Genomic DNA, 26,860 nt, shown 5'->3' on the forward strand with positions numbered 1-26,860 from the left:
GCTTTCGGTTGTACCTCTAGAGATTCTGATTTAACTAGTCTGTGGTGTGGGGTGTTGGGATCTTCAAAATTGTAAAGGTAAATTAAAATGGAGCACTGCCCAATAAAAATATAATGGCAGTTGCATGTGTAATTTTACATTTTTTAGTGGTCATGTTTAAGAAGGTGAAATTAATTTTAATAATGTCAATAACAATGTTTTATTGTTGATAAATAATAAATAAAATAGTAATTATATATTTTACTTAACATAGTATGTCTCAAATATTATTATTTCAACACATAACCAATATCACAATGATTGAGGTATTTCACTTTCTTTGTTTTTGTATTATGTCTTTGAAATTAAGTGTGTACTTTACATTTATAGCACATCTCAATTAGCCTGGCTACATTTCCGTGGCTGGGTAGCCACGGCTTGTGGCTTGTGGCCACTGCATAGAACAGCGTGGGTGTAGCTAATGTACAACCAAGATTGAGATCCACTGGGGTAAGGGCCCTTGCGGACCAGCCCAAAGCCATGGAGCTTCTTCTGACATTACTGTTCTTAACTTGAGTATAAAGGAAGTTTACTGCAGCTTCTCTCTCTATGGTTAGTAATCAGGTGTGGCCATTAGGACATTCAATTTAATCCAAGTTTAGTCTTAAAAACTGATGTCAATTTGAAAGCAGCAAGATCAAGTAAAGCAAATGAGTCTACATGACCTGATGCCACCAGAGGCGAGAAAGACACTATGGGAACATTAACAGAGGACAAAGTAAAACAGTGATCTGTTTTGGTTCCTGCTCAATGAACCCATAGCTGGGTAAAGGGGGAAGGGGTGTTGAGTATCCCAGAAAAAAAATACGAAGCAGATATTAAGCAATCCCTTGACATTCTATGCTACATTTTGACTCAGAACTTTCTGACTCTAAATATCACTGAATATTAAGTAGGTCAAGATGCTTTTCGAAAAGAGGAAGAGGAAGAAGAAGAGAATTCACCCTCTCCGTTCTTTCCTACAGTGCTCAACTAACCTTCAAAAAGAATAACCTTGTAAATTTATTGTAAAAGCAAAAGAGATTTCCAAAAAGATAAGAACAAAGATCTGTAGTTCTACCACTTAGAGATAACCACTATTAGCACCCAAGTGTGTACTATTTCAGAGCTTTTTTGGTGCATCCATTTACACATATTTTAATAAAAACAGTGTCCAAGAGTTAGCACTCTTTTATAGCAAGATTCTTTGTCACTTAACAACATTTTTATATTTTCAAGTAATTTAATAATCTCCTGCAACAGCATATTGAACCTGTGTTTGGCTGGACAATGATCTACTTAATCAATCCCCTATAATGTATATATAGGCTATTTCCCTCAAACTGCTAATCACACCACAAATGCTAATGCCAAAAGAAGAACATCCCTTGGTATTTATTTATTTATTTATTTATTTATTATTGTAAATGTTTATTTATTTATATTTGAGAGAAAAAGCATGCACAAGCAGGGGAGGGACAGAGAAAGAGAGAGAGACAGAATCAGAAGCACACTCCAGGCTCCGAGCTGTTTCCAGGTGCATAGCCTGTTGTGGGGCTCGAACCCATGAACCGTGAGATCATGACCTGAGCTGAAGTCTGATACCACCCGAAGACTGAGCCACCCAGGCACCCGTCCCTTGGTCTTTAAATCTGACAACCTCTTGCCTTAGAGCTAGCTGGGCAAGATGCAGAAGAAAAGGACAGACTGTTTTATCCACATGGTCTCACTAAGCCTAACACATTAAGAAATATTTTTTTTCAGTTTATTTATTTTTTGCAAGAAAGGAAGGGTGTGGGGAGGGCAGAGAGAGAGGGAGAGAGAGAATCCTAAGCAGGCTCTAGCATTGTCAGTGCAGAGCCCGATGTGGGTCTCAAACTCACCAACTTAGCCAACATCAAGAGTTGTACACTTAACCGACTGAGCCACCCAAGTGCCCCAAAATCCCAAGCAGGCTCTGCACTATTAGCATGGAGCCTGATGCCGGGCTCGAACTCAGGAACTGCAAGATCATGACCTGAGCTAAAGTCAGACACTTAACCAACTGAGCCACCCAGGCACCCCTCCCCCATTTTGTAGTTTTTCTGGCTCAGAGAACAGCCAGCAGGGTGCAGGGTGCAGAGTAATGCATAGTAAGGCCGTGGAAATAATGACATCAAACAAATGATACTGAACACCATTGTGCCACCTTCAGCAGACACCAAGTTTTCTCACTGCTCTGCTCAGAAGGACCTGCAAACCCCAGAGGGACTCTGCTGCCTCTTAATATGTCAACAGCAGCTTGTGCTTGGATTTGAATTGGCTTCTCTCTGGTCTTAGAATTAATCACTTCTTTCAATAGAATCATTCCTGCAATAGGTTTGTGGGTGGGTTGGAAAAAAAAAGTAATAACCCAAGAAGCCTCAAAATTTAAGGTGTTAGTTTTTCTGGCTTATATAATTTGCATAATTATTTGTTCATGCCGCATTTGTATATCACTTCTCTGATTGCTTTATATGATGTGAAATTTCCTGGCAATTCCTCAAATGCCAGCTTCTCAGACTGAGTATGCAGGTTTCAGCCCATGGCAATAAAGCAAATAAATGACTGCAGGACTGCCCGGCATTCAGATAAGGTAAACACCAGCCTTTTGAGCTCTTACACTGAATTGGACACCTCAGTTTGGGAGAACAATATCTTTTCTATTTTATTAATTCTATTAAAACTATTCATAGGAGGAAAAACCAGGTTTTATTAAACTTGAAGGATCAAGACAATTCACCCTTTGCTAGGATATGGTGCACCTGTATCTTTGTGGCACATATAAGCATTATTAGAGAATCACTTTTAAGGGGAGCTGGTAAACTTACATTCAATCTGTCATATAAAAATTCAATAAAACAAGTATTTATCGCATCTTTATTCTGTGCCAGGCTCTCTTTGCCAAATCTCCAGAGAGAGGAGCAAGAAATATTCCTGCCTTCAAGGAGTTCATGGTTTAAGGAGGTATGGGATACGATTCTAGCTGAGGTAAGTAGAGTGTGATGCTCCAGGAACATCCAGAGGGAGTAATTCATCTGGCTGGGTCTAGCCTGCCTCTCCAGCCCCATCAGACCTTCTATTTGAGAAAAGACTACCCTGGCTGCATTAGGGAGGAGTCAATGACTCACTCAGTCAATGACTCGAGTGGGCAAGACCACAATAAAATAGTGCCATTTAGAAAGCTTCATTTTTTTTTTCTTTTTCTCGGAGTCCATTGACCTATTGAGTAGACCCTGTTTACTGGGAGATCACTGAGCAGAAACTTGGAGATACTTTGAATCTCAGTGGATTTGGCAAAGCTATTGGCTCTTTCTGTTGCCAGCCCTTTTTTGATAAGGTGCCACCGCTAACAGCAACACTTTTCTGTTTGTAAAGTGCCTCAGAAGCATGTTGCATTTGATTTTCACATACACTGTATATGGTAGGTCCTGTGAAATGGGCTTTAGGGCTGTTTTCATATAACACATGCTGTTAAGCAAGGTTAAGCTGGTCCAAAGGTGAGGGGTGGAACCAGGACTCCAGCCTCAACTGGAAGCCATTGTTCATCCCTCTCTAGACCCCAAGCAAGCATTCTGCAAGTCACACGGCTTACCCCCTTTCCTTCTCCCGCAGAAGGAAAACTTCGGTAGGTCCTCTTCACAGATGGGATAGGAGAAATTCAAAATGGACGATCCTTTAGTGAAGAGAGCTATGTCAAGAAACAGCTCTTTGATGTCCTCTCCTTAAAGGTAAGAGAAGACCAGCTTTATTGTTAGTGTGGGTTTCGCTGTGTATCAAAGCATTCAACGTTTATAGAAGCATGAGCAGAAGGGCCTTTATTTCCAGAAGTCTGCTCTGTATGGGGAAAGTTTCCTTCCCTCCTTCCATTTTTCCTTCCTTCCTTCCTAACTTCCTTTTTCTTGCTTTCTTTGCCTTTCTTTCTTTCTTTCTTTCTTTCTTTCTTTCTTTCTTCTCTTCTTCCTTCTTTCCTTCCTTCCTTCCTTCCTTCCTTCCTTCTCTCCTTCCATTTATTTATTTATTTATTTATTCATTTATTTGTAAAACAACACTTAGGCAAAGCTACAGGGGATAATGGCAGAAGCCCTCGGTATGAACTGTGACCCTTTTATGAACGTTCTCTTTTTGGAGCAAGGTAGTCACTCTCTGTGCTCCCCAGCCCTGATGCTCTGGCTTCTACAGCTCCTCAGCTGCATCGTATTGTGTGCCTCCCCTGAGGGTGGTGGGGTTTGGTCACCCCCCACAGTTGTTAGGTAAATACTATATCACAGTTATACAGGAAGCTTTAGGGTGCTTGTCAGTGTTGGCTTCTAATTCTCTGCGTCTTTTCCTCCATTTCTCCCTACTAGGTTGCACCTACTTCTCATTCCATTTCTTTTTTACTCAGCTGCTGCTATAGAATCCAGATATTGTGCAAGTTTCCAGAAATGTGAAGATGCATGAGAGTTCTTGGTCCCCAGCAATGTTCCCTCCATTTCTCTGGAATGGTTCCACACATGAAGTTTATTGAATCCTTCTGTTCTGGCTTTGATAAAAACCACTTTAGAAAGGAGATACTCTAGTAGCTATAGCAATATAATGATTAACTGTTAAAGGCATAGCTAAATAAAAACAAACAATCAGACAGCTACCTAGCTCATTGATTGGGGTGGAGGGAGAAGGTATTTGCCTTTGTCACAAGTTTCAGAAATCACATTAACTCTTTGGGAAATGAAATAAAGCAAATATAAGCTATGCTGCTGGAGGTTGACTTGTTTGCTGCTGGGATAACAAAGCAAAAGCTCTTTCCTGCATAGACATCAATATTTAGGCTTGACGTTATCTTTTGTTGCTGTTGGATATACTGATTCCAGGTGCTTATATCATCCAAATGAATGCTTAGAGTCTTTTCAGTACAAAAGCACAGCATTCAGTGAGAGTTCTACTGTGTCTGGATATCACTCAGGAAGAGAAGTGAAAATAGAGATGGAAATAGAGTTAATCCCACAGAATGGTGGGCAACAGTGGCTTAGCTGGCCACTAGAGTTAATGCAAGAAATGGGGTTGTGTGGAGCAGGAAGAGATGGTACAATGTTTCATTTCATGTCAATAATCTTCACTTACTCAGAACGATTCCAATCCTAATGTTGAGATTTGACTTCAAGTGTTTAGAACACTGGTCAACAGAAAAGCCAAAATCTTGTAGTGGATCTGCCAAGAAGAACACAACAGATTAGGTGTGAGTACATTGTATACTCTGCAAACTCACATTAAGAATTCACACGAATGATATTTTTTTTTCTCCTACATGAATCACTAAAATGGATTCAACACCATGTTGCCCAGCACTTTTTTTTTTTTTTTGCATAAATTCAGAGTGTTTTCAATAATCCCTCCAAGTCTCTCCAAAGCCAATATTGGTCAACGCGATGTTCACCAATGGAAGGCTGTCAATCTGAAATGAGCACGGTGTCTTGATGGGTGGGTGACAATCCGACTTGACATTTTTATCGTTACTTGAATTCTTTTAGTTCCTGAACCTTTGGCCTTAAAATTGCTTATTGGTTATTCTAAACATTTCACAAAGCATTATTATAATTAAAACAGAGGGAAATCTATACAAATTTTCAAAGTTAAGACCTGCCTTTGTAATTTCATGCCATCTCATCTCATTCAATGTAATATTTTTTTTCCCAAATATTCCATTATATGTGAGGTATTGTGCTAGATATGATAGGGACTGCAAAGATAATATCTTTTGCACTTCTGCTCATCAGAAATCTCCAGAAGTTCATTTATGCCTCAGAATAAAGTCAGGAAATGTCCTACTGGCCCCACCTTCCATACCCCACATTGTTAGTTCATCCTCCATGTTTTGAGATCAGGTAATCACCCAGCAAATTCCTGCCAAGTTACCTGCTAATGTGCTTTCTCTAACATGTAATGGTCTCACCCTTTTTGCTGTTGTCTAAATACTGAGGACTTGCTCATTCCCATCTTTTTTGTGAGCGTTTCCCTGACCATCCCCCAAATATTTTTTGGCTTCTCCAAATTCTTAAAACAGTTGTCTGAAATATTATTTCAAAATGTACCAACACATATTACTTTGTAATCTGCTCTTGGATTCATCCTACAGCACTCAATCTAAACTTGGAAGCTCCTGAAAGAAAGGAGCTGGGTTTTTGTTTTGTTTTGGTTTCTATGTCCTTTCTTTTTGTTTCCCACTGGGCCTGAGAGAGAGAACTGATTTTAACTGAGAGTCTAAGTTGTAATGGTCAACGAGTTGTGCACTTTACAAGAGTTTTCTGTTTCATCCTCCCGACTCCCTAGTGTGTAGAGCAGAGCCCTGCAGTCAGCTGCATGGAAAACACCCTGTACCTATAGGGAACAAATGGATTGAATGGGCCATGAGTTAAGCTGTTCTTCCTCAGCTGCAGATCCAGTCTTCCAAACTGTGCTGCGTAAACCAGGGCTCTCTGTAATTATGCTTTTCCTTTGCCACCCACCAGCAGAAGTGCCAGAGGGAGACTGAGGCTGAGTGAGGGAAGGAATCTGCTCCTTCTTGCATACTTGTTAGTTCCTAAGAATGTCACCTGGAAATGGCCTGTCACCCTGGCAGTGGCAATAGGTTCCAGTGTCCAGCTGTCTTCTACACCTTCCCAGAATGAGCTGAGGCTCATCTCTGTGGGTTCCTAAGCTTCTGCGACAATAGTTTCTGCTGCAGAAACTGTCTCCCTTTCCCCAGCAATCTGTGCCTCAGCTTCACAGCGTCCTTCTTTGCAGCTTCCAACTTCTGGCAACTCCAACTTCTGCCCCCTGCTCTCCCAACCCTCCTGGTGGTTGCTGCTTCCTCGCTGTCCCAGTGAAAATTACTGACATGATCTGTATTTTCCTGATAGGACTTAGACCAATTGAATAAACAACAATCTTGAGAGAGAACTATGATTTTCCTCATTTCACAGATGGGAAAATATAGACTCAGAGAGGTTCTATGAACTTATCCAGGTCCCACTCTATCATGTGGGTAGAGTCAAGATTCAAGCCCAGACTTAACAACAAACAAAAAATTACAGCCCAGTATTGTGCAGAAGTATTCATGAAGTAGAGCCTCAAAGATGTATGTTAATGATTTAATTTGTAAGAGGGCCTGGAATATTTTGTGTGCAGGCATATGGTATGTGATAATTCTGTTTCATAACTGGTTTTAATTTCAGCTTAGCTATGAGCTCACATTTGTCAATGATGGTGTTCCAGACAGTTTTATCATCCACACTGCTGACCTGGAAGATATGTGATTGTCTGTGGTATCTGCTGTGGAAATGATCACTAGGCTATTTTGCCTTACAAATCTAATCTAAGGTGCACTTCTGTTTGATCAAACCCTCTTTGATCTGGCCACCCATTTTCCTGAGGAAAGACCATTCTGTCTTGCTCATTTTACTCCTTCATAAGCACCTTTGTGTGGTCCTGGGATTCTTTCAGCTTGGGGAATGGGAGAAGGAGGTATGGAGACAATCGTCCCTGCTCAGTATTTGGCACTCAGTATTGAAAAAAAGAGGCCAATGAACAGACAGTTAGGAAAGTGCACCTGAATGTTTACTGATGTTTTAAAAGTTTAGATAGAAAAAATAAACAAAGGGCAGGAGAAGGAAATAAAACATCTTGATACTGGAAAAATATTGTTAGAAAAATAATCTTAAAAAAATTGTATTTCTTTGGGGGGTGAGGGGCAGAGAGAGAGAGAGAGAGAGAGAGAGAGAGGCCCAAGCAGGTTCAGCACTGTAACCACAGAGCCTGATGCCAGGCTCAAACCCACGAACTGTGAGATCATGACCTGAGTCAAAACCAAGATCATGACGCTTAACCAACTAAGGCACCCAGGCACCCTTGCTTTAAGCTTTACACTTCCTTCTGGTGCCAGTTTCTCAGATGCCCTAGGGGCCAGGGCCATGGGGATCCATCCCACGAACTGTGAGATCATGATCTAAGCTGAAATCAAGAGTTGAATAACTTCACTGACTTAGCTATCTAGACGTGCCCAGGAGAATAATCTTAATAGGGAACAAAGTCACAAAGAAATACATAAAAACATTAAAATAGATTGCTTCAGGGGCACCTGGATGGCTCAGTTGGTTAAGCTTTTGACTCTTTCAGGTCAGGTCATGCTCTCCTGGTTTATGAGTTCAAGCCCTACATCCGGCTATGTGCTGATGGTGCAGAGCCTGCTTGGGATTCTCTCTCCTTCACTCTCTGCCCCTTCAGCTCCCTCTCTCTCTTTCAAAATAAATAAACTTAAAAAAAAAAAAGACAGATTGCTTCAAAATCTCTTAGGGGTTTGGTGATCTTTCCTAGCGGTTATTTTTATTCTATATTTGTGATTGAATTTTATATTTGAGAGTGAACATGCAGTTTGTAGTTGTCTTGGGAAAAGTCACATCAATTCCTCCTGTCCCCCAGTCTCATCCTCAGAGGCTAGCCTTCCCTCTGCAGATTTTTGTTTTCACTCAGGCTCTATATTGCCTTGTATTTTCTTTGTACCTTTGCCATCCCTCTACTAGATGCTGTAAGGCAGGCTCCCAGCCTCAGGGTCTAGCACAATGCTTTGAGGTTATGCTAAGTTCCAAGTGATTGTTTGATGAATTGAATGATAAATGTTGTATGTAGTCAACTTGTAGAGAACTCTAAGACAGGTTTTCTCAACCTTGGCACTACTGACTTTTTCGGTCAGATAACCCTTTTTTGTGGGAGTTGTCCCGTGCATTGTAGGATATTAGCCACATCTTTGGCCTTGACCCCCCCAGATACCAGCAGCACCCCCTACCCCTAAATCCAATTGTGACATCCAAAGATGTCTCCAGACATTGCCAAAATGTGTCCTGGAGGACAAATTCACCTGTGGTGGAGAACCTCTATTTTCGAGAACTTCTTTGTCACTTACCAGGCAAGTGGCTCGGAATCGCCTACCAAAATAAAAGATGGCGGATTGCATTTTTTAAGTAGTTCTTCTTATGTAATTTGAAAACTGCTGGGGGCGGGGTGGTGGTGGTGAGAGGAGAGAGTTCCTTAGACACTTGCCTCAAGTAATTTTTAATACATATAAATTGGATTATCTGAACTTGGATCTTCTGAAAGAATGAAATTGGAAAGTTAATGAGAGTTGGTGTTCCCGGGCTATGAGGGCAGAGATAAATGTTTCCTCTAGACACTTCATTGTAGAATGGCAAATGAGCTGAGGAAAAAGCCAAAGCTTCATCGTGAAATATACAATCTTTTCATTTTGAATATTTTTTTCCTTAACCTCTGTGTTATAACCCCCTTCTGTCTGTTCTGTTGACATCTATGGGTTCTGCCCAAGGTGGAGGATGGTAGTTGCAGGGAGTGAGCCCGGGATGCCCCAAACTGCCTCTGCTGTCCCTGGCCTCTGGGACACGTGTGCATATGGAAGGCAGGCTCCTCTAAACAGCTGAAAGCAAATGGTGCTGGGGGTGAGGAAGAGGCTTCGGGAAAGCAGCTGGCTGCATCTGCCTTGCATATTAAGGGCAGTGGTCCTGGAGCTGTTTTCTTGCTCATCCATAGAGTAGATTAGAATTAGATAAACAGGTGGGACTAAGTGTGAGTAGGGTCTTAACAAATCTCAGCTCCAGAACAATTTTTGTGCCTTAATCTCTGTTGGTGGCCTGCGTTCGCCTGGTCTGGGCCAGAATTGGATGGTCCAGGAGAGGACAAGCTCGCCTTGGTAGTTTCTCGTCAGTGCCAGGCCTCAGCTAGAATCAGGATAGAACACTAAACCCAACAGCACAGGCTCTGGAAATGTAGTTCCTTACTGGAGGGTGGTGGGGATGCAAGCTTGATGGGTCTGGGGGCGGGTAGTGCCCTCTGGTGGGTTCCTTGCTGCTTTGTTCTCAGGCATCGGTTGCTGAGTCCTGGAGTTCATGGGTGTCACCTGGCAGGCAGCAGCCCGTATTGCTGGGTGCTTTGAGGGTTACCAGAGGGGCCAAATCTCATGCTACTATTTTTTAAATATCTCATAGCTCTGCTTGAGGGTTACTTTTTACTTTATATTTTGAATAATTGTATTCTCACAAAATGTTGCAAAAAGATACTGAGAAGTTTCACTCACCCTTCATTCTGCTTTCCCCCATCACAACATCTTGCATATAATAGAGTACAACATCAGAACCAGGACTCTGACACTGGTACCATGAACAGAGTTTATTCAGACTGTACCAGTTTTATACACATTTATGTGCGTGTGTTTGTGTGTGTGTGTGTGCATGTGTGTGTGTGTATGCACACGTGCACACACATGCCTTTACATTTTGATTGCTTGGGTTTTACAAACTGTTGCAAAATGGGTGAAGCACTGGGGCGTCTGGGTGGCTCAGTCGGCTGAGCATCAAACTTGGGCTCAGGTCATGATCTTGTGGTTTGTGAGTTCAAACCCCATGTCAGGCTCTGGGCTGACAGCTCAGAGAGGCCGGAGCCTGCTTCAGATTCTGTGTCTGTCTGTCCCTTCCCCACTACTGCTCTCTCTCTCTCAAAAAGAATGAATAAAAATTTTTAAAAAACTGGGTGAAGCACTGGCTCTTCTGCTCTTATGGCAGTGCCAGCTCAAGCCTCACCTCCACTGGCCTTCCCATGTCTCTGCCAAGTCAATCTCTAGGCTTATCCATGTTCTTCCTGCTGCACGAAGGTAATCTCTCTCTCTCTGTCTCTGTCTCTCTCTGTCTCTCTCTTCCTTGTGTGACTATGAGTGGATGTGGGCTAACAAGTCTGAAATCTGCAGGGCAGGACAGCAGGCTAGAAACTCAGGTTGCATTTCTATGGTGCAGCCTTGCAACTGAATTGCTGCTTCTTCTGGAAACTTCAGAATTTTCTCTTAAGGCCATCAAAGGATTGGATGAGTCTCACCCACATTAGCGAGGATAACCAGCGTTACTCAAAGTTTATTGATTATAAATGTTAATCATATCCACAAATGCCTTCAAGGGAAAATCTTTTATTTTTTAAGTTTATTTTTTTATTTAGAGAGAGAGCACTTGCACACACACATGAACAAACAGGGGAGGGCAGAGGGAGAGGGAGAGAGAATCCCAAGCAGGCTCCATGCTCAGTGCAGAGCCTGATGTGGGGCTCGATCTCACAACCATGAGATCACGGCCTGAGCCGATATAAAGAGTTGGATGCTTAACCGACTGAGCCATCCAGGTGCCCCGATCTGCACTGCAACACCTTGACCAAACAAATGGGCATCAGAGCCTAGCCAAGTGGATGCATAGAATTCATCATCATGGGGGGCCTTTTGTGTTGTATTGCTGGAACCCTCAATAGCCCTTCAAATTGTGCCTTCACAATCCTTCTTGTTCTTATATGGTCCAAAGTAACTTGGGATTCAAATATCTCTGACTGGCTCCATATGTTTCTGGGGTGGATATATTGAACCTCCTACCAGTGGCAGGCACTGTGCTTAATGCTTGGGATATAGAGATTCAAAGAAGCCATCTTAGTTTTCAGGAGTATATGAGTAGGGATGTCCTGGCCCATGGAAGCCCAAAGAGTGCGCCAGTAACTATGTGTGGGGAGCCATTGATGATTGTAGAAGGAGAGGGTGACATGATATGATCCGTGGTTTCCTTACCTGCAATGGTTTCTCTCCCTTCTATCCAAACACTGGCCTCTTTGGGAAATATATTACCTCATTCCACCAGCTTCTTTCTTTTTATTCCTATGAATTTATGATCTATGCTGATTATTTAGCATGTAACATGGGCTACATTGCATAGTTACTCAATGCTTTATATGATAATGTCTTGCTTCCTCAACCAATGTCAGATCTTCAAGGGCAGGACCTTTCTATTGTATATTATTATATCATATTCGCCTCCCTTGTATTTTGATTACTCCTCCCCTTCCCGTCATATCTGATATGCACCTCCAATGGAAGGTGCTAACTCAGTTTTTGCTGAAAAATCACTCTTACTTTTATTCTCTGTTTTCCGAAAGCATGTTTCCCTCTATCTGCAGTATAAAAATCAATTTGGCCAATTTCCAGTAAATGTCTTGTGAGAAGTTTAGACCCCACATAGGAAAACTTTGATTGCCTCCCCTACTTTTTGTTTTGTTTTGTTTTCTACACCTTCACAGTCTGGCTCAACTACCCCCTCCCCAGGATTCCAACTGGGGTTTTCTCACCTGTCCTTCCCCTGGTCTCCCATGGTACCCTGTGTATATTTTTATCATCGTGAGTGTGGGAATTATTACTAGTTTGCACTCTAGTAGATTGCACTAGGGTATAAGCTGTGAGTGGTCAGGAGCTAGGCTTTGTTTACTCATCACCACATAACCAGAATCTAGTCTAGTAGGCATGTCTCAGAATATCAGATGGTTGGATAAATAGATGGGAAGGACAGAAAGTCAGTTAGTTTGATGATAACAGAAGGGAAGTTGAGCATTTATTTCCAGGCTTGGTGGGTGCCAGCAATTACTTGGGAAGACTGAGTTGTAAGGCCAGTGATATCAAACCTCTCCCCATACCTGGAAGTTTCTCTTGGAAGGTGTTAGTACATTAACTTTATCATCATCATAATAAGAATTTTGCTTTGGCACTTAGGATGGAGTTTCAGAGTGTGGTCTAAAATCTAATCCCAGGCCAAATAGTAGACGATATTCATTCCTCTGCCATCTTTCAGAATTCTTTTCCCCCAAAAAACTCCGAACAACAAATAGGCCTTGCTTTTGACTTCTTCCTTTAAGTTACATGGTTACCAATTCTGCAAATTTGTATTCTGTATCTTATACAGGCCTACTTGTGCATGGATCTGGAAGTCTGCCCTTTTTGATTGGGGTATTTTAATTTGCTTGTGTGATTCGCAGGACAACTGTCAAGGGTCACTGTGGATCCCTAAAAAAAGGATGGTGTGTAAGGCTTCATGTGTAAGTGAGATGTCTTTGCTGGAAATTCATTACCATGGCAACATAAAATTAACTTTCCTCTTTTCGTCCTTGATGCCACTATGGTACGTTCCTTCTACCCCTTCCCTCAGACTCCCTCTCTGCCTTTGAAGATAGAGAAGTGACTTATAATGTGGCAAATGTATTTTAGCTATGTTGCTCTGTTATTTCCTGATATCTTTTTATTTCTGCCTTTCAAATCTTGTTACTCTAGGACAGCACAGGGATGCCCCCCAATGGGCCATTAATTCAAATAATAGCAGTCCCACCATGTTCCAGTCTCTTTGGAGGTATTTCCTTGGGAATTGACTCACACAGCCAAAGTCAGATGTATGATCTGACTTCTCATTTTATCTTGGATAGGCAGATGGTGTATTCAAACTGTGTTTGACTAGGCCAGTTTACCCAGAGCCCTACTGTTGATGTTGATTGAGTAGGCTCCCCCAAGTCTAGAAGCATCCAAGGAACTTGTGTATTCTATTTAGTATTTAAAATTATTTAACTTTCTGTTGCTAATCTGTAGTCAATCCATATGGGATAGAAAAATGGAGAAAAGCTAAAATGTCTTTTTTTTCCTTTTAATGGAAAATTAGACTTCAGAGCATGAGTCTCCACTACACTTCGAGGGTGAGGATTTACATTTCACCAGCAGGTAAACTTCTTTCCCAGGAAGGAGCACACATGTGGTTTCATACTCTTTGGCTTAGGTATGTCAGAAACCATGGCAGTGTTTGGTGACACTGAGACACAATCAGGATATACCTGTCATATTTCACTTCTGCATTTCCTGCAAATCTCTCTATTTTCTGACAGGGCACAAGGGCTGGGTTATGATGTACAGGTGGTTTACTTGATGGTGTGTGTGGCTTTGAAGATAAACTCTGGGACTATTCTTCAAATGCTGGGCACGCTGGAAAGGAATTCCCTCCTGCTTCTGGAAATCATGAACTGGGAAAAAGCTAAGGACTTTTTCCTTGGCATCTGGTGCTGTGGAATATGAAGCATAAGTGAGTAGGGGCCAGTAAACTGGGTGAGAGGGAACATCTGACATCATCCCTGTCTGCTTATTTATAGAACTGGACTTGCACCCAAAGTACCAGGAGGTTCTAAGATATATATGAATCATTGACTCTGGCCCCTGTCTTGTGGGTGGCCAGGACATCAGGTATTAATATCTCCATTTTGTGATGAAGAGGCTGAGATCTAGGGCAGCAAAGTGATGGACTCCAGTCTCCAGACTCAGCCTGCTGTGGCTCTGCTCTCACACAGCTGTGTGATAGACAAACAGCAAGAGAGGTCAACTGACTCAGAGAAGGAAACAGAACTCTGGACAGAAGTGGAATGAACCCAGATACATGCATCAAGACTGCTCCTCTTGTGTCTCAGGTTGATCATGAGGAGGGACAAGGCAAGGCAGACCCAAGTCCTCAGTTTTGCTAGGCTTGCTGGCTAGACTTCCTTGCAAGGATTCTTTGCTAGGATTGCCTAGCTCACTGTTACTCTGCAAAGCTGGGTGGCTGTTTCCCAACCCAAAGGACTCTGGGAAAGCACAGATGAAAAAACAGAGGTGTTAGAAGGTTTTTGTAGGAATTAAGCAATCCAAGGGGTGCCTGGATGGCTCAGTTGGTTGAAGGTCCAACTTCACCTCAGGTCATAATCTCATGGTTCATGGGTTCAAGCCCCAAGTCAGGCTCTGTGTTGACAGCATAGAGTCTGCTTGGGATTCTGTCTCCCTCTCTCTCTGCCCTTCTCCTGATCTCTCTCTCTCTCTCTCAAAATAAATAAATAAACATTTAAAAAACTAAAAATAATTCATGTAAAGCATCTAGGTCAGTGGTAACTACATAGTAGATTTTCAATCATTGGGCAAAAAAGGATGGATTCTGTTAGGGCAACATTGACTATACTTCTTGTGACAATTCAAAATGAAACTAACTTCTTTTTAAAATTTTCTTTGTCACGTTAAGAGCACTCTAGGGTTTAAAATAATTTAGTAAAGTTCAATAGATATTTCTGAAACAAAACCTAGATGTCAGCTAGAGCCTCTCAGCCGTTGAGATATAAATAGGATCACACTGAACACGGTTAGAGGTTGGAGATGTTCTTTGTCCCTTGTTCTTAAACTTGGCTGCACATTGGAGTCACCTGGGGAGCTCTGTAAAATTACTGATGCCTGGGTACTGCCTCAGATGTTCTGGATACTATCTGGGCCTCAATATTCGTATATACTCCGCAGGTGATTCTATTGTTCAGCGACTTGTGAAAACCATAGTCATAAGCCACACTAAGTTGTGTGCTTATTCCCTGAGCTTGGGATGGCATGGGTGGGCTTCTAGATATATTGTGCTATTATTCCAGGCTGAAAATTTAATCACTTCACAGATTTCCTAAGAAATCTCCTCACAAAACTTTTCACAAATTTATAGATTGTATGAAGAAGTGGGGGGGGGGAGGGGGCGGAGGGTGTTTCACCATATTCCTGGCTCCCCCCTACCTGTCTTCCTCTCTCTAACTTCTTTCTCTAGACAAAATATTTCCCATTGTCTCCATGCTGAGGGTCTGGAAGCACACCAGGCGCTCCAGGGCTTCAGTAGCCACCCCAGTGGCTTGTAAAGGAATTCGTTCAAGAAAGGCTTAGTTAGAATTCTTGGAACAGCCCCTTAAGAGAATTTTTTTCTGTTTCATTTCAGGAACATGGACTCAATGCCAAACACTAACCCAGGCATGGAAAGGTTTGAGATGGGGTCCAGGGACCAAGAGGATAGAGGTAAAAAGGTGGACATTGAGGGCTGTTGGGAGAGAGTGGGCATAGGGTGGGGGACATGTAAGGGGAAGAGAAAGTGTGGGCTCAGAGAAGCTGGCCATCCAGGACCAGTGGGCTGCCTACAGGGCTCACTCAGACCTCTGTGCTGAGGGGGGAGCAATCACTTGTGCGTAGGGATCCAAGCAATCCCTGAAATTAAAAAATACTAAAAACTTGGGGTGTCTGGATGGCTCAGTCGTTTAAGAGTCCAACTCTTCATTTCTGCTCAGGTCATGATCTCATGGTTTGTGGGTTTGAGCCCTACATCAAGCTCTGCACTGAAAGCTCAGAGCCTGCTTGGGATCCTCTCTTTGTCTCTCTCTCTGCTCTTCCCATAAGCACCCCCCCCCTCTCAAAATAAATAAATAAATAAACTTAAAAAATACTAAAAGTTTGTGATTGAAAATAAAAGACATTCTGGCCTTAATTAAGTATATAATTAAGATTAATTGTGTCTTTTGTGGCCTAATTGGCTTTACTTTCCTATACCCTTTGTGTCCACAAAGGTGACCAAGGTCCACCATGGTGGGGCTCAGAAGCTTTGGGTGTCATTGTCGGCAGAATGTGTCGTGTTGTATGTGTTTGGTATCTCTCCATAAACCTCCATGACCTTTGGGGATGGAGTGTCAACATGTCCATCTACCTTTTTTTTTTTAAGTTTATCTATTTTGAGAAAGAGAGAGGGAGAGGGAGAGGGAGAGAGAGAGAGAGAGAGAGAGAGCAGGGTGAGTATGAGTGGGGGAGGGGCAGAGTGAGAGAGAGAGAGAATCCCAAGCAGGCTCTGCTCTGCCAGTGCAGAGCCCAATGCAGGGTTCGAACCTGCTAACCATGAGATCCATGACCTGAGCTGAAGTCGAGTCAGACACTTAACTGATTGAGCCACCAAAGTTCCTGGGTCCATCTACTTTTTATTGAATTTTTTTTCTTCTTAAGAGGCTGCCTCTGTTCCTGAACACAGGCACAAGTACAGGCAACCAAGAAATAAAAACTTTTTCATTTTCAGAAGAGAGGTAAGGCTTAAGCTATAAACTCTCCAGAAAATATTTCCATAAGAATTTGAGAATGAACAACAACAACAACAATAACAACAACATACAGTCCCTTTACTATTTCTGAATTCCACACTCCGACAATATCTTGTTTGTCTGATTTGCACTATGTAATAGGTATTGGATAATTGTTTGTTGAGTGAATAAAGGAACGTTGAAAAACAATCAGACAGGGGTAAGTAAGGGATTGAAGTGATTTTGGAAATGGTCTGCCTGCTCCTTTATCTCCTCAGATGTTTTCCTAAAACATTTCTGTTTTAAGAAGTCTCAATCTTAATTTGTCTTCTCCTAATACAAGTGGACATAAAGATCACTTTCCCCTATAGTTCTCAGTACTCAGACTGGAGAATGAGGGGGGGCGGTCAACGTTCTTCTGGTGAGATTGTGTTTGGGACACACACTTGAAGTCAGACCAACCAATCAGAGCCTGCCAGCATTTGGACTCTTCCTATTTTTTGTGAGTGACCAGAAAATAGAGTAGGAGATGCTACATCAACAGGGGAGACAAGAAACGTAATACCAGTCTATTGATCCAATCCCGAACATGTTTGAAGCTCCTACCATGGGCTGAGCACTGTGCAAGATACAAAGATGAGTTAGTTTTAGGCATAACCCCTGACTTTCTGGAACGCAGAGTGTAGAAGGAGAAAGGAAAGGTGAATAGACAATCTCCACACAGCATAGCTACAAGGTGCAACAAAGAACAAGGGGGGTGTGCGTGATCCAGTGTGAGTGGTCAGAGATGGCCACCAAATGGAGATGATGCCAGCGCTCAGATTTGCCATCTGCAGGGGATGCAGGAGAATGAAATCAGTGGTCACTTTTGTAGCTCTGACCACAGACAGGTGCTATTCAGCCTTAAGAGAGAAATAGTATTATTATCTGCATTTTAGAGTCTAGGAAACTGAGGCAAGGAGGGCTTAAGGAAAGTGTCTAGGGTCACACACCTGAAAGGGGCTGCAGTATGAACCCAGAGAGACTGTCTATACACAGGTACTCTTTTCCAAGAAACTTGGGCAGAGAGAACAACACATACAAAAACTCTGAAGGCCTCAAAAGCATGTAATTTCTGGGAGCTTCACATTTGCCAACAAAGCCCTTTGTGAAATCAGGGAAGTTCTTCATTTGTGGCGTTCACCTTGAATGTTATATATGCAGTCAGTTCAGATTCTTCGAAGACTTGAGGTCAGAGGTGGGTGGTGTTTGTAGGAATACACAGATCTTAAAGTTCCTAGAGTCACCTCTGGAAGGATCCTGAAAAGGCCAGAATACTTAACTTTCTTTCTTCTCTTGTTTAGAAAGGCACTGGAAAGGTGGATTTCTACTTTCTTCCTATGTATTTCCCAAGAAGGTGCCAACCTTAGTGAAGCACACGTTTCTGTTTTTTTTTTGTTTGTTTGTTTGTTTGTTTTTAATTTTGGGAGAGAGAGAACATGAGCCAGGGAGGGGCAGAGAGAGAAGGAGAGAGAGAATCCCAAGCAGGCTCTACACTGTCAGCACAAGACCATGAGATCATGACCTGAGACAAAATCAAGAGTTAGACACTTAACTAACTGAGCCACTCAAGTGCCCCAGTGAAGCACATGCTTCTGTGGTTGTTGGGGTTAAGAAGACTGCACCATCATCACTGGCCTGCATCTTGTATGTAAGCTCTGAGTTCTCACCCTTTCTCAGACTTTGCCAAACATCTTCCCATCATGTGGAATTGAATAACTGTACTTCTGATGTCCAGTTTGACCCAAAACCAGTTTGTCCTTTGTAGTCCTTAAATACTCTCCTCCCACCATCCCACACTCCACAAGAACAAAAACCGCAACTGTGTGTCACTGTGGTCTTCTAGGCTAACCATTTTAGAGGACTCTTTCTAGAAGTAATAGGAATAGCTACTTCTACTTAACTCAGAATTTAAGTCAAGGTGACAGCCAGCCATCTTACTGAGCCTCTCTTTCCTCATCTGTAGAAGGAAAAACTTGGCACCACTTAAAGCTTTCTTTTTAAAAAATTTTTAAGTTTATTTATTTATTTTGAGAGGGAGAGAGAGAGAGAGAGAGAGAGAGAGAGAACACCAGTGGGGGAGGAGCAGAGAGAGAGGGAGAGACAGAGAGACAGAGAATCCCAAGCAGGCTCAGCGTTGTCAGCACTGAGCCTGATGCGGGGCTCAAACCCATGAGCTATGAGATCATGACCTGAGCTGAAACCAAGAATCAGACACTTAACGGACTGAGCCACCCAGGTGCCCATGCTTTAAGCTTTACACTTCCTTCTGGTGCCAGTTTCTCAGATGCCCTAGAGGCCAAGGCCGTGGAGCCTGCATGTGGGGCTCAGAGCCTGTGCTGTCGACAGAACTGCTGAAAGTGGGATGCAGGGACTTAGGCTCAAACCTAGAGCTGGGCCTTTTTTTTTTTTTTGACTTTTTATTTTGCAATAATGATAGATTTACAGGAAGTTGCAAGAAGAGTACAGGGAGGTCCTGCGTATCCTTCACCTGCTTCCCTCCATGCTAACATTTTACATAATTTAACCAGTTTTTACATGCACTAGTGTATACACATGTGAACACATGTGCATGTGCAGTTTTATGTAATTTTATCGCGTGTAACCACCACCCCAATCAAGACACAGATACAAAGGATATTCCTCAGGCTCCCTTTGATAATTATCCCCTTCCTTACCCTTAACAACCACCAATCTGCTCTCCATCAATATAATTTTGTCATCTGGAGAATGTCATACAAATGGATGCATATGGTGTGTAACCTTTTGAGATTGGTTGTTTTCACTTGGCATAGCATCCTTGAGATCCATCTAGGTTGTGGTGTGTACCAACAGCTAATTCGTGTTTATTGCTGAGCTCTATTCTACAGTATGGATGCACTATGGTTTGTTAACCATTTACCTACTGAAGGACATTTGGCCAATTTGAGGGTATGACAGATAAAGCTCTTATGATCTGTCACATACAGGTTTATATGGACATAGTTTTCATTTCTCTGGGATATGTACTAGGAACTGAGATGGCTGAGTAATACGGTAAATGTATATTTAGTTTCCTAAGAAACAGCTTCGCTGTTTTCCGTAGTGGCTGTATATTTTACATTCTCTCCAGCAATGTAAGCAGGTCTTGTTAAAGGAAAATTCTTGCTAGAGAAACTTGTTCCCCAGGGAGAAATCAGAGAAGGAGCTTGTAGTCCAATATGGGGTCGATAGCTTCTATACCTGCTCAGCCTTGGAGACTGTGACAAGACTCCCTCTGTGACATGAGAAGAATTTCTCAGAAATGATTCAAATACAGTAAAACCTTGGTTTGCAAGCATAATTCGTTCCAGAAACACGCTTGTAATCCAAAGCACCTGTATATTGATATTTCCACATAAGAAATAATGGAAACTCAGATGGTTCATCCTACAACACCAAAATATTCATATAAAAATGATTACAATACTGTAATATAATGCAAAAAATACAAAATATAAAGAAAAATAAATTAACCTGCACTTAGCTTTGAAAACCTTCATGGCTGGTGTGAGGGAGACAAGAGAGAGGAGGGTTATTGTGTAGGACAACTTTCACTATCACTAACAGAATCACTACTATCTATTGGCTCAATGGAATCTTTTTCTGCATGGGGCCATTGTATACACTCGCACAGATGTTGACTACAGTACAGTATGAATAAACTCTTGTCATCTACTGTATTTAATGTAACTGGCAATAAGGCAGCAGAGGAAAGCATCTCTATCTGCAGGCAGCCTGACCTAGAATGAAGCAAAGCATTCCTAAGCTTCCTCTTGTATGAAAAAGCAAAGGACTGTCCATAGGTGCTTTGAAGTGACAAAAAATACACTAGTGCCAGTTGTGGGCACCTTCCAACGTTCTGAAAAATCACTGATTTTTGCCAAACACCGCAGCCTGAGACGGACCATCAGAGCATGGGAGACAATCACCCACAATCCCATAGCAAGAGGGGGAGTGGGGAAGAAGAGCCATTTTCTCTGTTGTGATCATGTGATGTTTGGCGTCTTGTACTACTCATATTGCAAGACATCACACGCACTTGTTTATCAAGTTAAAATTTGTTAGAAAAATGTGCTTATGTTGCAGAACACTCACAGAACAAGTTACTCACAATCCACGGTTTTACTGTACTAAGAGCCATGAAGTGCAGGGGTAGCCGTGGTAATTGTTGGTAATAACGTGTAGGTTGTGAGGCTTAGATACTTGTGGCAGGAAGCTTCCTTACTTTGCCACCCGCCTTCCTTCCCGATGCTGCCCTCGGGGCCCCTGAGGCAATTTTGGCCACACTCTGTCCTACAGAGGCCTGCAGGGCAAGTGTTCATTCTTGAGATCTGTTTCCCTAATGCTGTCTGGTATGAGATCAACTTGATATATTTTTTGTCCCCCTTGGGTACTGCTCTCCCCACATGTGGTAATGAATTGTCCATGCTGCCTCCAATCAGTCCCACAAGAGGAAAAAATCAATTTACACTTTTTCAAGGAAGCAATCCTATTGACAGAGCTGACATGTTGTCTTAGTTTGCCGGGATGCCATAACAAAATCCCACAGCTCAGGTGGCTTAAACAGCAGACATTTGTTTCTCACAGCTCTGGAGGCTGGAAGTCCAAGATCTAGGTGCTGGCTGATGTGGTTTGTGGTGAGGGCCCTCTTCCTGGATTACAGATGGCCACCTTCTCAATGTATGCTTGCATGGCAGAGAGGTAGACAGCAAGCTCTCTTTGGTCTCTTCCTCTTATAAGGACACTAGTCCTATCATGGAGCCCCCTTCACATAACCTCATCCAACCTTCCCACAGGCTCCACCTCCTACTACCTTCACATTGTGGTTTAGGGCTTCAACATAAGAATTTTGTGGTGGACACAAACATTCAGTCTATAATATGTAAAAAGACCCTCCTCTTCACTGTTAGTGGGTTGGTAAAGGGGTCACTCAATGACACTGTCTCCAAATGTGACCACCTTGATTGAGAATGAAGAGAAGGGCTCACTCACAGAAAGGCATTTGAAGGAAGAAGACATGTTCAAGGAGGATCACTGGCTCCTTCTTCAGAGAATAAGAGGCACAGTATCTCTAGGGCATGGAATCAACCTTTCCTCAAGATGCCATGGAGATTTCCTGAGAAGATGAAGTGGGTACCCAACCAGAGTTTCTTCCAGAGGGTCTTATAGTGAAATCAAGGAAGTAGGATTCCTCATTCCCCAAACCAGTTCACCATTCCTTCCTGTGTCCCCCACATTGGGAGACAGAGCCAGAATAGGTCTGCTGGATGTCCCAGCTCTGCAATCGAGCTCTCCCTGATGGGAAGGATGGAGATGTTTCTGTGGGAAAACCCACACTTCTCCAACACTTTGTCACTTGTGTTACACAGACCACCCTAGGAATAAGATCCCATGGCATGAATGATATAGGACTACGATCACTCACAGGTCGATGCTGGAGGAGAAAAGAACCAGCTGCCTTTGGCTTGACCCTTCTGCCAACAAAATTAACTCCTAAGCAAACAAAGGGCTTATCTCTCTGCTTCCCAAATCAACACAATCCTACGACTTCCCTCCTGGTTAAAGGATTAAAAATAGATTGCTAAAAATAAAATAAAAGAATTATATTGGAAGATAGCAAACTAACAGGAAAAATAAGATGGGAAACCTCACTTCAGATTAATCAATGAGGATAGAGTACCTGCTGTATACCCACAGCCTTCCTGCCCCCCACCCACCACACACTCAAGTTAAATGCAGCACGTTGATCACAGCGAAGTTTTTGTTGTTGTTGTTTTTAATGTTTGTTTATTTTTGAAAGAGAAAGAGAGAGAGAAAGAGAGAGAGAGAGAGAAAGAGAGCAGGGGAGAGGCAGAGACAGAGGGAGTCACAGAATCCAAAGCAGGCTCCAGGCTCCAAGCTGTCAGCACAGAGCCCAACTCAGGGCTTGAACTCACAAACTGGTGAGATCATGATCTGAGCCAAAGTCAGGGGCTTAACTCACTGAGTCACCCAGGTGCCCCTGATGGTAGCAAAGTTTTAAGTAGACCCCTGACTCAACACTTCACCTTTCTCTTCCACATCATTGCTGTAACCACTTAGATATTATTCAGCCTTTTCTTGCATCTGTTCATATGTTTTCAGTACATCACATTTGAAAGATGTTATTGTGGGGAAACATTCCTAGATAAGAACCCTAGAGCAATTCTAAATACCTTTGCCTGGCCTTAAACCTGAGAGGTAGGAAAAAAAAAAGTCCTGGGCTGGGAAACCTTTTCTGATACAAGGAGACATAAATCATAGATGCCGCCAACAGTTTATAATTATAAAAAATTGGAAGCCACCAAAAGATTAATCAAAAGGAGAGTGGATACAATTGCAGTCTACACAAATAATTATATACTCTACAGCTGTGAAAATGAATTAACCAAAGCTATGCATGCTAGCTATCTCCTGGAATAAATGTCATGCATAGGTCCCCAAAGAAATTGTTCAAGCAATGCTCTTATTAATTCCAATGATTCTTAGATTAGGTTTTTCTGCTTGGACAGTCCTATTGTATGCATATAATAACATCTTTGTTTCTTCTTTTCACATCCTTAAATGTTTTATTTTTCTTGTCTCACTGCCTTCAGTGCAATGTGGAATAGAAATAATGATGGTAGGCATGCTTGCCTCATTTTTAGATTTAAAAGAAATTCTTCCAATGTTTCACCATTAAATGTGATGTTCACTGTAGGTCTGTGTTTTAGGTGTGCTTTAGGATTGTAGTGTAGGTGTAAAATTCAGAGAGCTGATTCTTAAGTTCAAGCTAGTGTTCTTTTTTGTAAAACAAATCCGCTTACCTTAGTCAATTTATATATATTAGGACCTCTGATATATTTGTAATTATTTCTCATTTACATGTGGATTTTCTTAATGCCCTGATCCTTCCATGCTACTTTGTCTCCTTCATTCTGACATTCTTTTGGATTGATTGGAGTGTTTTTTTTTTCTTTTACAAGTTTGAAAGTAATATACTATATGGCTAGTTTTTAAATAGTTGCCCTTGAATTTCTAACATGAATATTTCACTTAATAAAGCTTAAAATTAAATATTAGCTTTTTTTCCTTTTTACTTTTACTCTTGGCATTATTTATTTACTTATTTATTTATTTTATTGTGGTGAGAACCACATGATATTAGATTTATCATTTATCATTTAGATTTATTACATTTAATCATTTTCAAGCACACAGTTCAGTAGTGTTAAGTATATTCACATTGTTGTACTACCATAGGACAACAGAACTTTTTCGTTTTGCAAAAGTAAACGTGGTCTTTACTCTCTCCCTGATAAATACAAGGATAAGGACATCAGAATGCTTTATGCCATCACCAGCCCCCTCCTCCATGTGCTATTATTTGTGCTGAATTATGTCTTGTTGTAGGCAGCCTCTAATACCGCCCCCAGTGGACCCTGCTCCTAATTCAAGCCCTTGTGTGAAGCTCTCCCCTGAGAGACCCAGTGACTTGCTTCTAAGCAGTAGAGCATCGCGAATGTGTTGGGAAGTTGCTTCTGAAATTAGGCTACCAAAAAATCTTCCTCTCTTGCCCTCTCTTACTCTCTTGCTTGGAACACTTGCTCTGTGGGAGCACAGCGCCATGTTGTGAGATGCCCGCGTGGCAAGCAACTGATGCCTCTGGCCAACAGCCACTGAGGACCTGAATCCAGCTAACAGCCACGTGAGTGAGCTTGGAGTGACCTTCTGGGGCCTGACTCTAGCCACACTCATATGAGTTTGGGAACAGATCTTCTCTCAGTCAAGCCTTGAGACGGCTGCAGTCCAGACCAACACCTTGATCAGCCTTTTAAGACACCCTGTGTCAGAGACACCCAAAGAAACCATGCCTAAACTCCTGCAGAGAAAACCTGAGACAGTAATGTCTGTTGTTCAAAGCTGCTAAGTTTTAGACTAATTTGTGATGCAACAATGGAAAACAAATATATTCCCTTTTCAAACTAGACATTATTATCATCCTTATATTCATCACTTATTTGAATTTGCCAACTCTTTTCTTGCTAGTCCATCTTGCATATCTGAACTTACTTTTTTTTTTAAGTATTTTTAGTATTTCTTTTTTTTAAGTTTATTTATTTATTTTGAGAAAGACAGAGACAGTGTGAGCGGCGGAGGGGCCCAGAGAGAGAGGGAGAGAAAGAATCCCAAGCAGGCTCTGTGCCACCAGCAGAGATCCCAATGTGGGGCTCATACCCACGAACTGAGATGACTGGAGCTGAAACCAAATGTTAGACACTTAACTGACTGAGCCACCTAGGTGCCCCTCCAAACTTACTTCTGAGAGATCATTGTGTTTCTTTCTGAAGTATCCCTTGGAAAGTTCCTTTACTGAATCTTTTGGGGGAAATTCTAGATTTTGTTTGTTCAAAAAACATCTGTAATTTAAATTCTAGACTTGGGGTTTCCTGGATCATGAAGGTAATATACATTTGGACCCAGGCCTATAGGCTCTCTGGTCTGTAGCTACTAATTCTAAGGGAACACTTATTATTCCAGAGGCCAGGTAAGTTAGATAAGTTTCCTTGTCTTCCATATTTGCCAAATCATTTTTTTTCTTATCCACTTTTAAAATTGTGGATGTAATTTTTTGAAGGACTGAGCTTCATGTAAGGGTCAATTTCCCATCTTGTACAGCATAGGACTGTGTTGCCAGACTCCCACACAGCTACTGAAGCCTGAGTTCTAGTTCCTGGAGACAAATTTTCTGAGGGCGGATATGGCTTCAGTGTTGGCTTTCCTCTGCTTTTAGGCTTTCTCTTTGTTTTAGTTCCTAAAGACCTCCTCTATTTTCTTGTAAGATCAGTTATGCATTAAAAATCAGGACACTTGATACTTGCTTGTAATCCTGTGCTTTGTTCAACCACTGGCTCAAATAAACCAAGAGCCACTGGCGACTTTTCTTCAGGTCTTTGTTTGTTTTTTAATGAATATATTCACATGAGAATTGCTCTTCAATTTAGCAAAAACCAAAGCCAAATGTGAGGCAGAAGGCTATTGTTCACCATGGAAAAATTATATTCCTGCCCACTCTCCACACTACTTGTATCCCAAACAACTCAGTGTAGGTCAGGCTAGAAATTAGAGTGTCTGGGGAAACTGAGGCTCCTCGTACTTCCCTTTTGGAATAACCTCCACCTCAGATTCAGACCCAAGCCAGTCAACCCCAGTGGAGTGGGGGCAGAAGGATTTAGGCATTTGGGAATTTGCCTAATGGCTGAAGTCGGCTGCACTGAGGAAGCTTTTCTACATGTGGAGAAAAGAACAGAAGAAGCAGGCAGCTTGGCATGAAGCGTTAGGGCTTTAGGGTCCCAAGTGACCTGTCATATTTTCAACAGGTGTCCCCTGTCCTGGTTATTTGTTTACTAACTGTGATTAGATTACTTAACAAGGTTCACATCACAGTGCAAGGCATCTGTATTCTAAACATGTTCTTGCTTTTACTGCTTTATGAAACCATGTCATTCCTAGGTAAGGTTTGCAATCAGAGTACATTTGTGGAGACGTTGGTCTTCTTGATATTATAAATGAGCCCCCATAGGTTTTCTGTACATACAAAGGCTCTTGTTTTATAGGAGCTTGGACAAGAAAAGATATGGACAAATTGCATTAAGAGAAGGGCTGCATAGGAAGAGGATGTTTTGCACTTTGAGGTTGTTGGTATAAAAGAGAGGTTCTGATCTTGCTGCGTGTGGTATCTTTTTTTTTAAAGTTTATTTATTTATTTTGAGAGAGAGAGACAGAGGGTTTGAGCAGGGGAGGGGCAGAGACAGAGGGAGAGAGACAGAATCCCAAGCTGTCTCTGCACTGGCAGCCTAGAGCCCAGTGCAGGGCTCAAACCCACGAACTGTGAGATCATGACCTGAGCTGAAATCCAGGGTGGGACGCTTAACTGACTGAGCCACCCAGGCACCCCTCTATGTGGTATCTTTGACCTGAAGTTGGATGAGCTCACCCATCGTGGTTTTTAGGCTAAAAGAGGAAGCAG

At 42.1% G+C, this 26,860-nt stretch overlaps 1 protein-coding gene across 5 annotated transcripts in view; it reads right to left on the reverse strand.

Annotated features, from left to right (window-relative positions):
• Window positions 1-26,860, reverse strand: part of LY86 (lymphocyte antigen 86) — a 59,267-nt gene that overhangs the window by 20,588 nt on the left and 11,819 nt on the right. For all 5 annotated transcript variants that reach the window (XR_005786123.1, XR_005786124.1, XM_040460433.1 and 2 more), the window contains exons 2-3: window positions 5,140-5,226; window positions 3,632-3,760 (exon numbers count right to left, since the gene is read on the reverse strand). Coding sequence is in view for 3 of the 5 variants with exons in the window: in XM_040460433.1 (XP_040316367.1) it covers window positions 3,632-3,760; window positions 5,140-5,226 (216 nt within the window). In the remaining 2 variants the exon portion in view is untranslated. The remainder of the gene's footprint in view (window positions 1-3,631; window positions 3,761-5,139; window positions 5,227-26,860) is intronic.

This window comes from Herpailurus yagouaroundi, unplaced genomic scaffold, assembly GCF_014898765.1.
Source record: "Herpailurus yagouaroundi ecotype Mexico unplaced genomic scaffold, PumYag 250, whole genome shotgun sequence".
Taxonomy (NCBI): domain Eukaryota; kingdom Metazoa; phylum Chordata; class Mammalia; order Carnivora; family Felidae; genus Herpailurus; species Herpailurus yagouaroundi.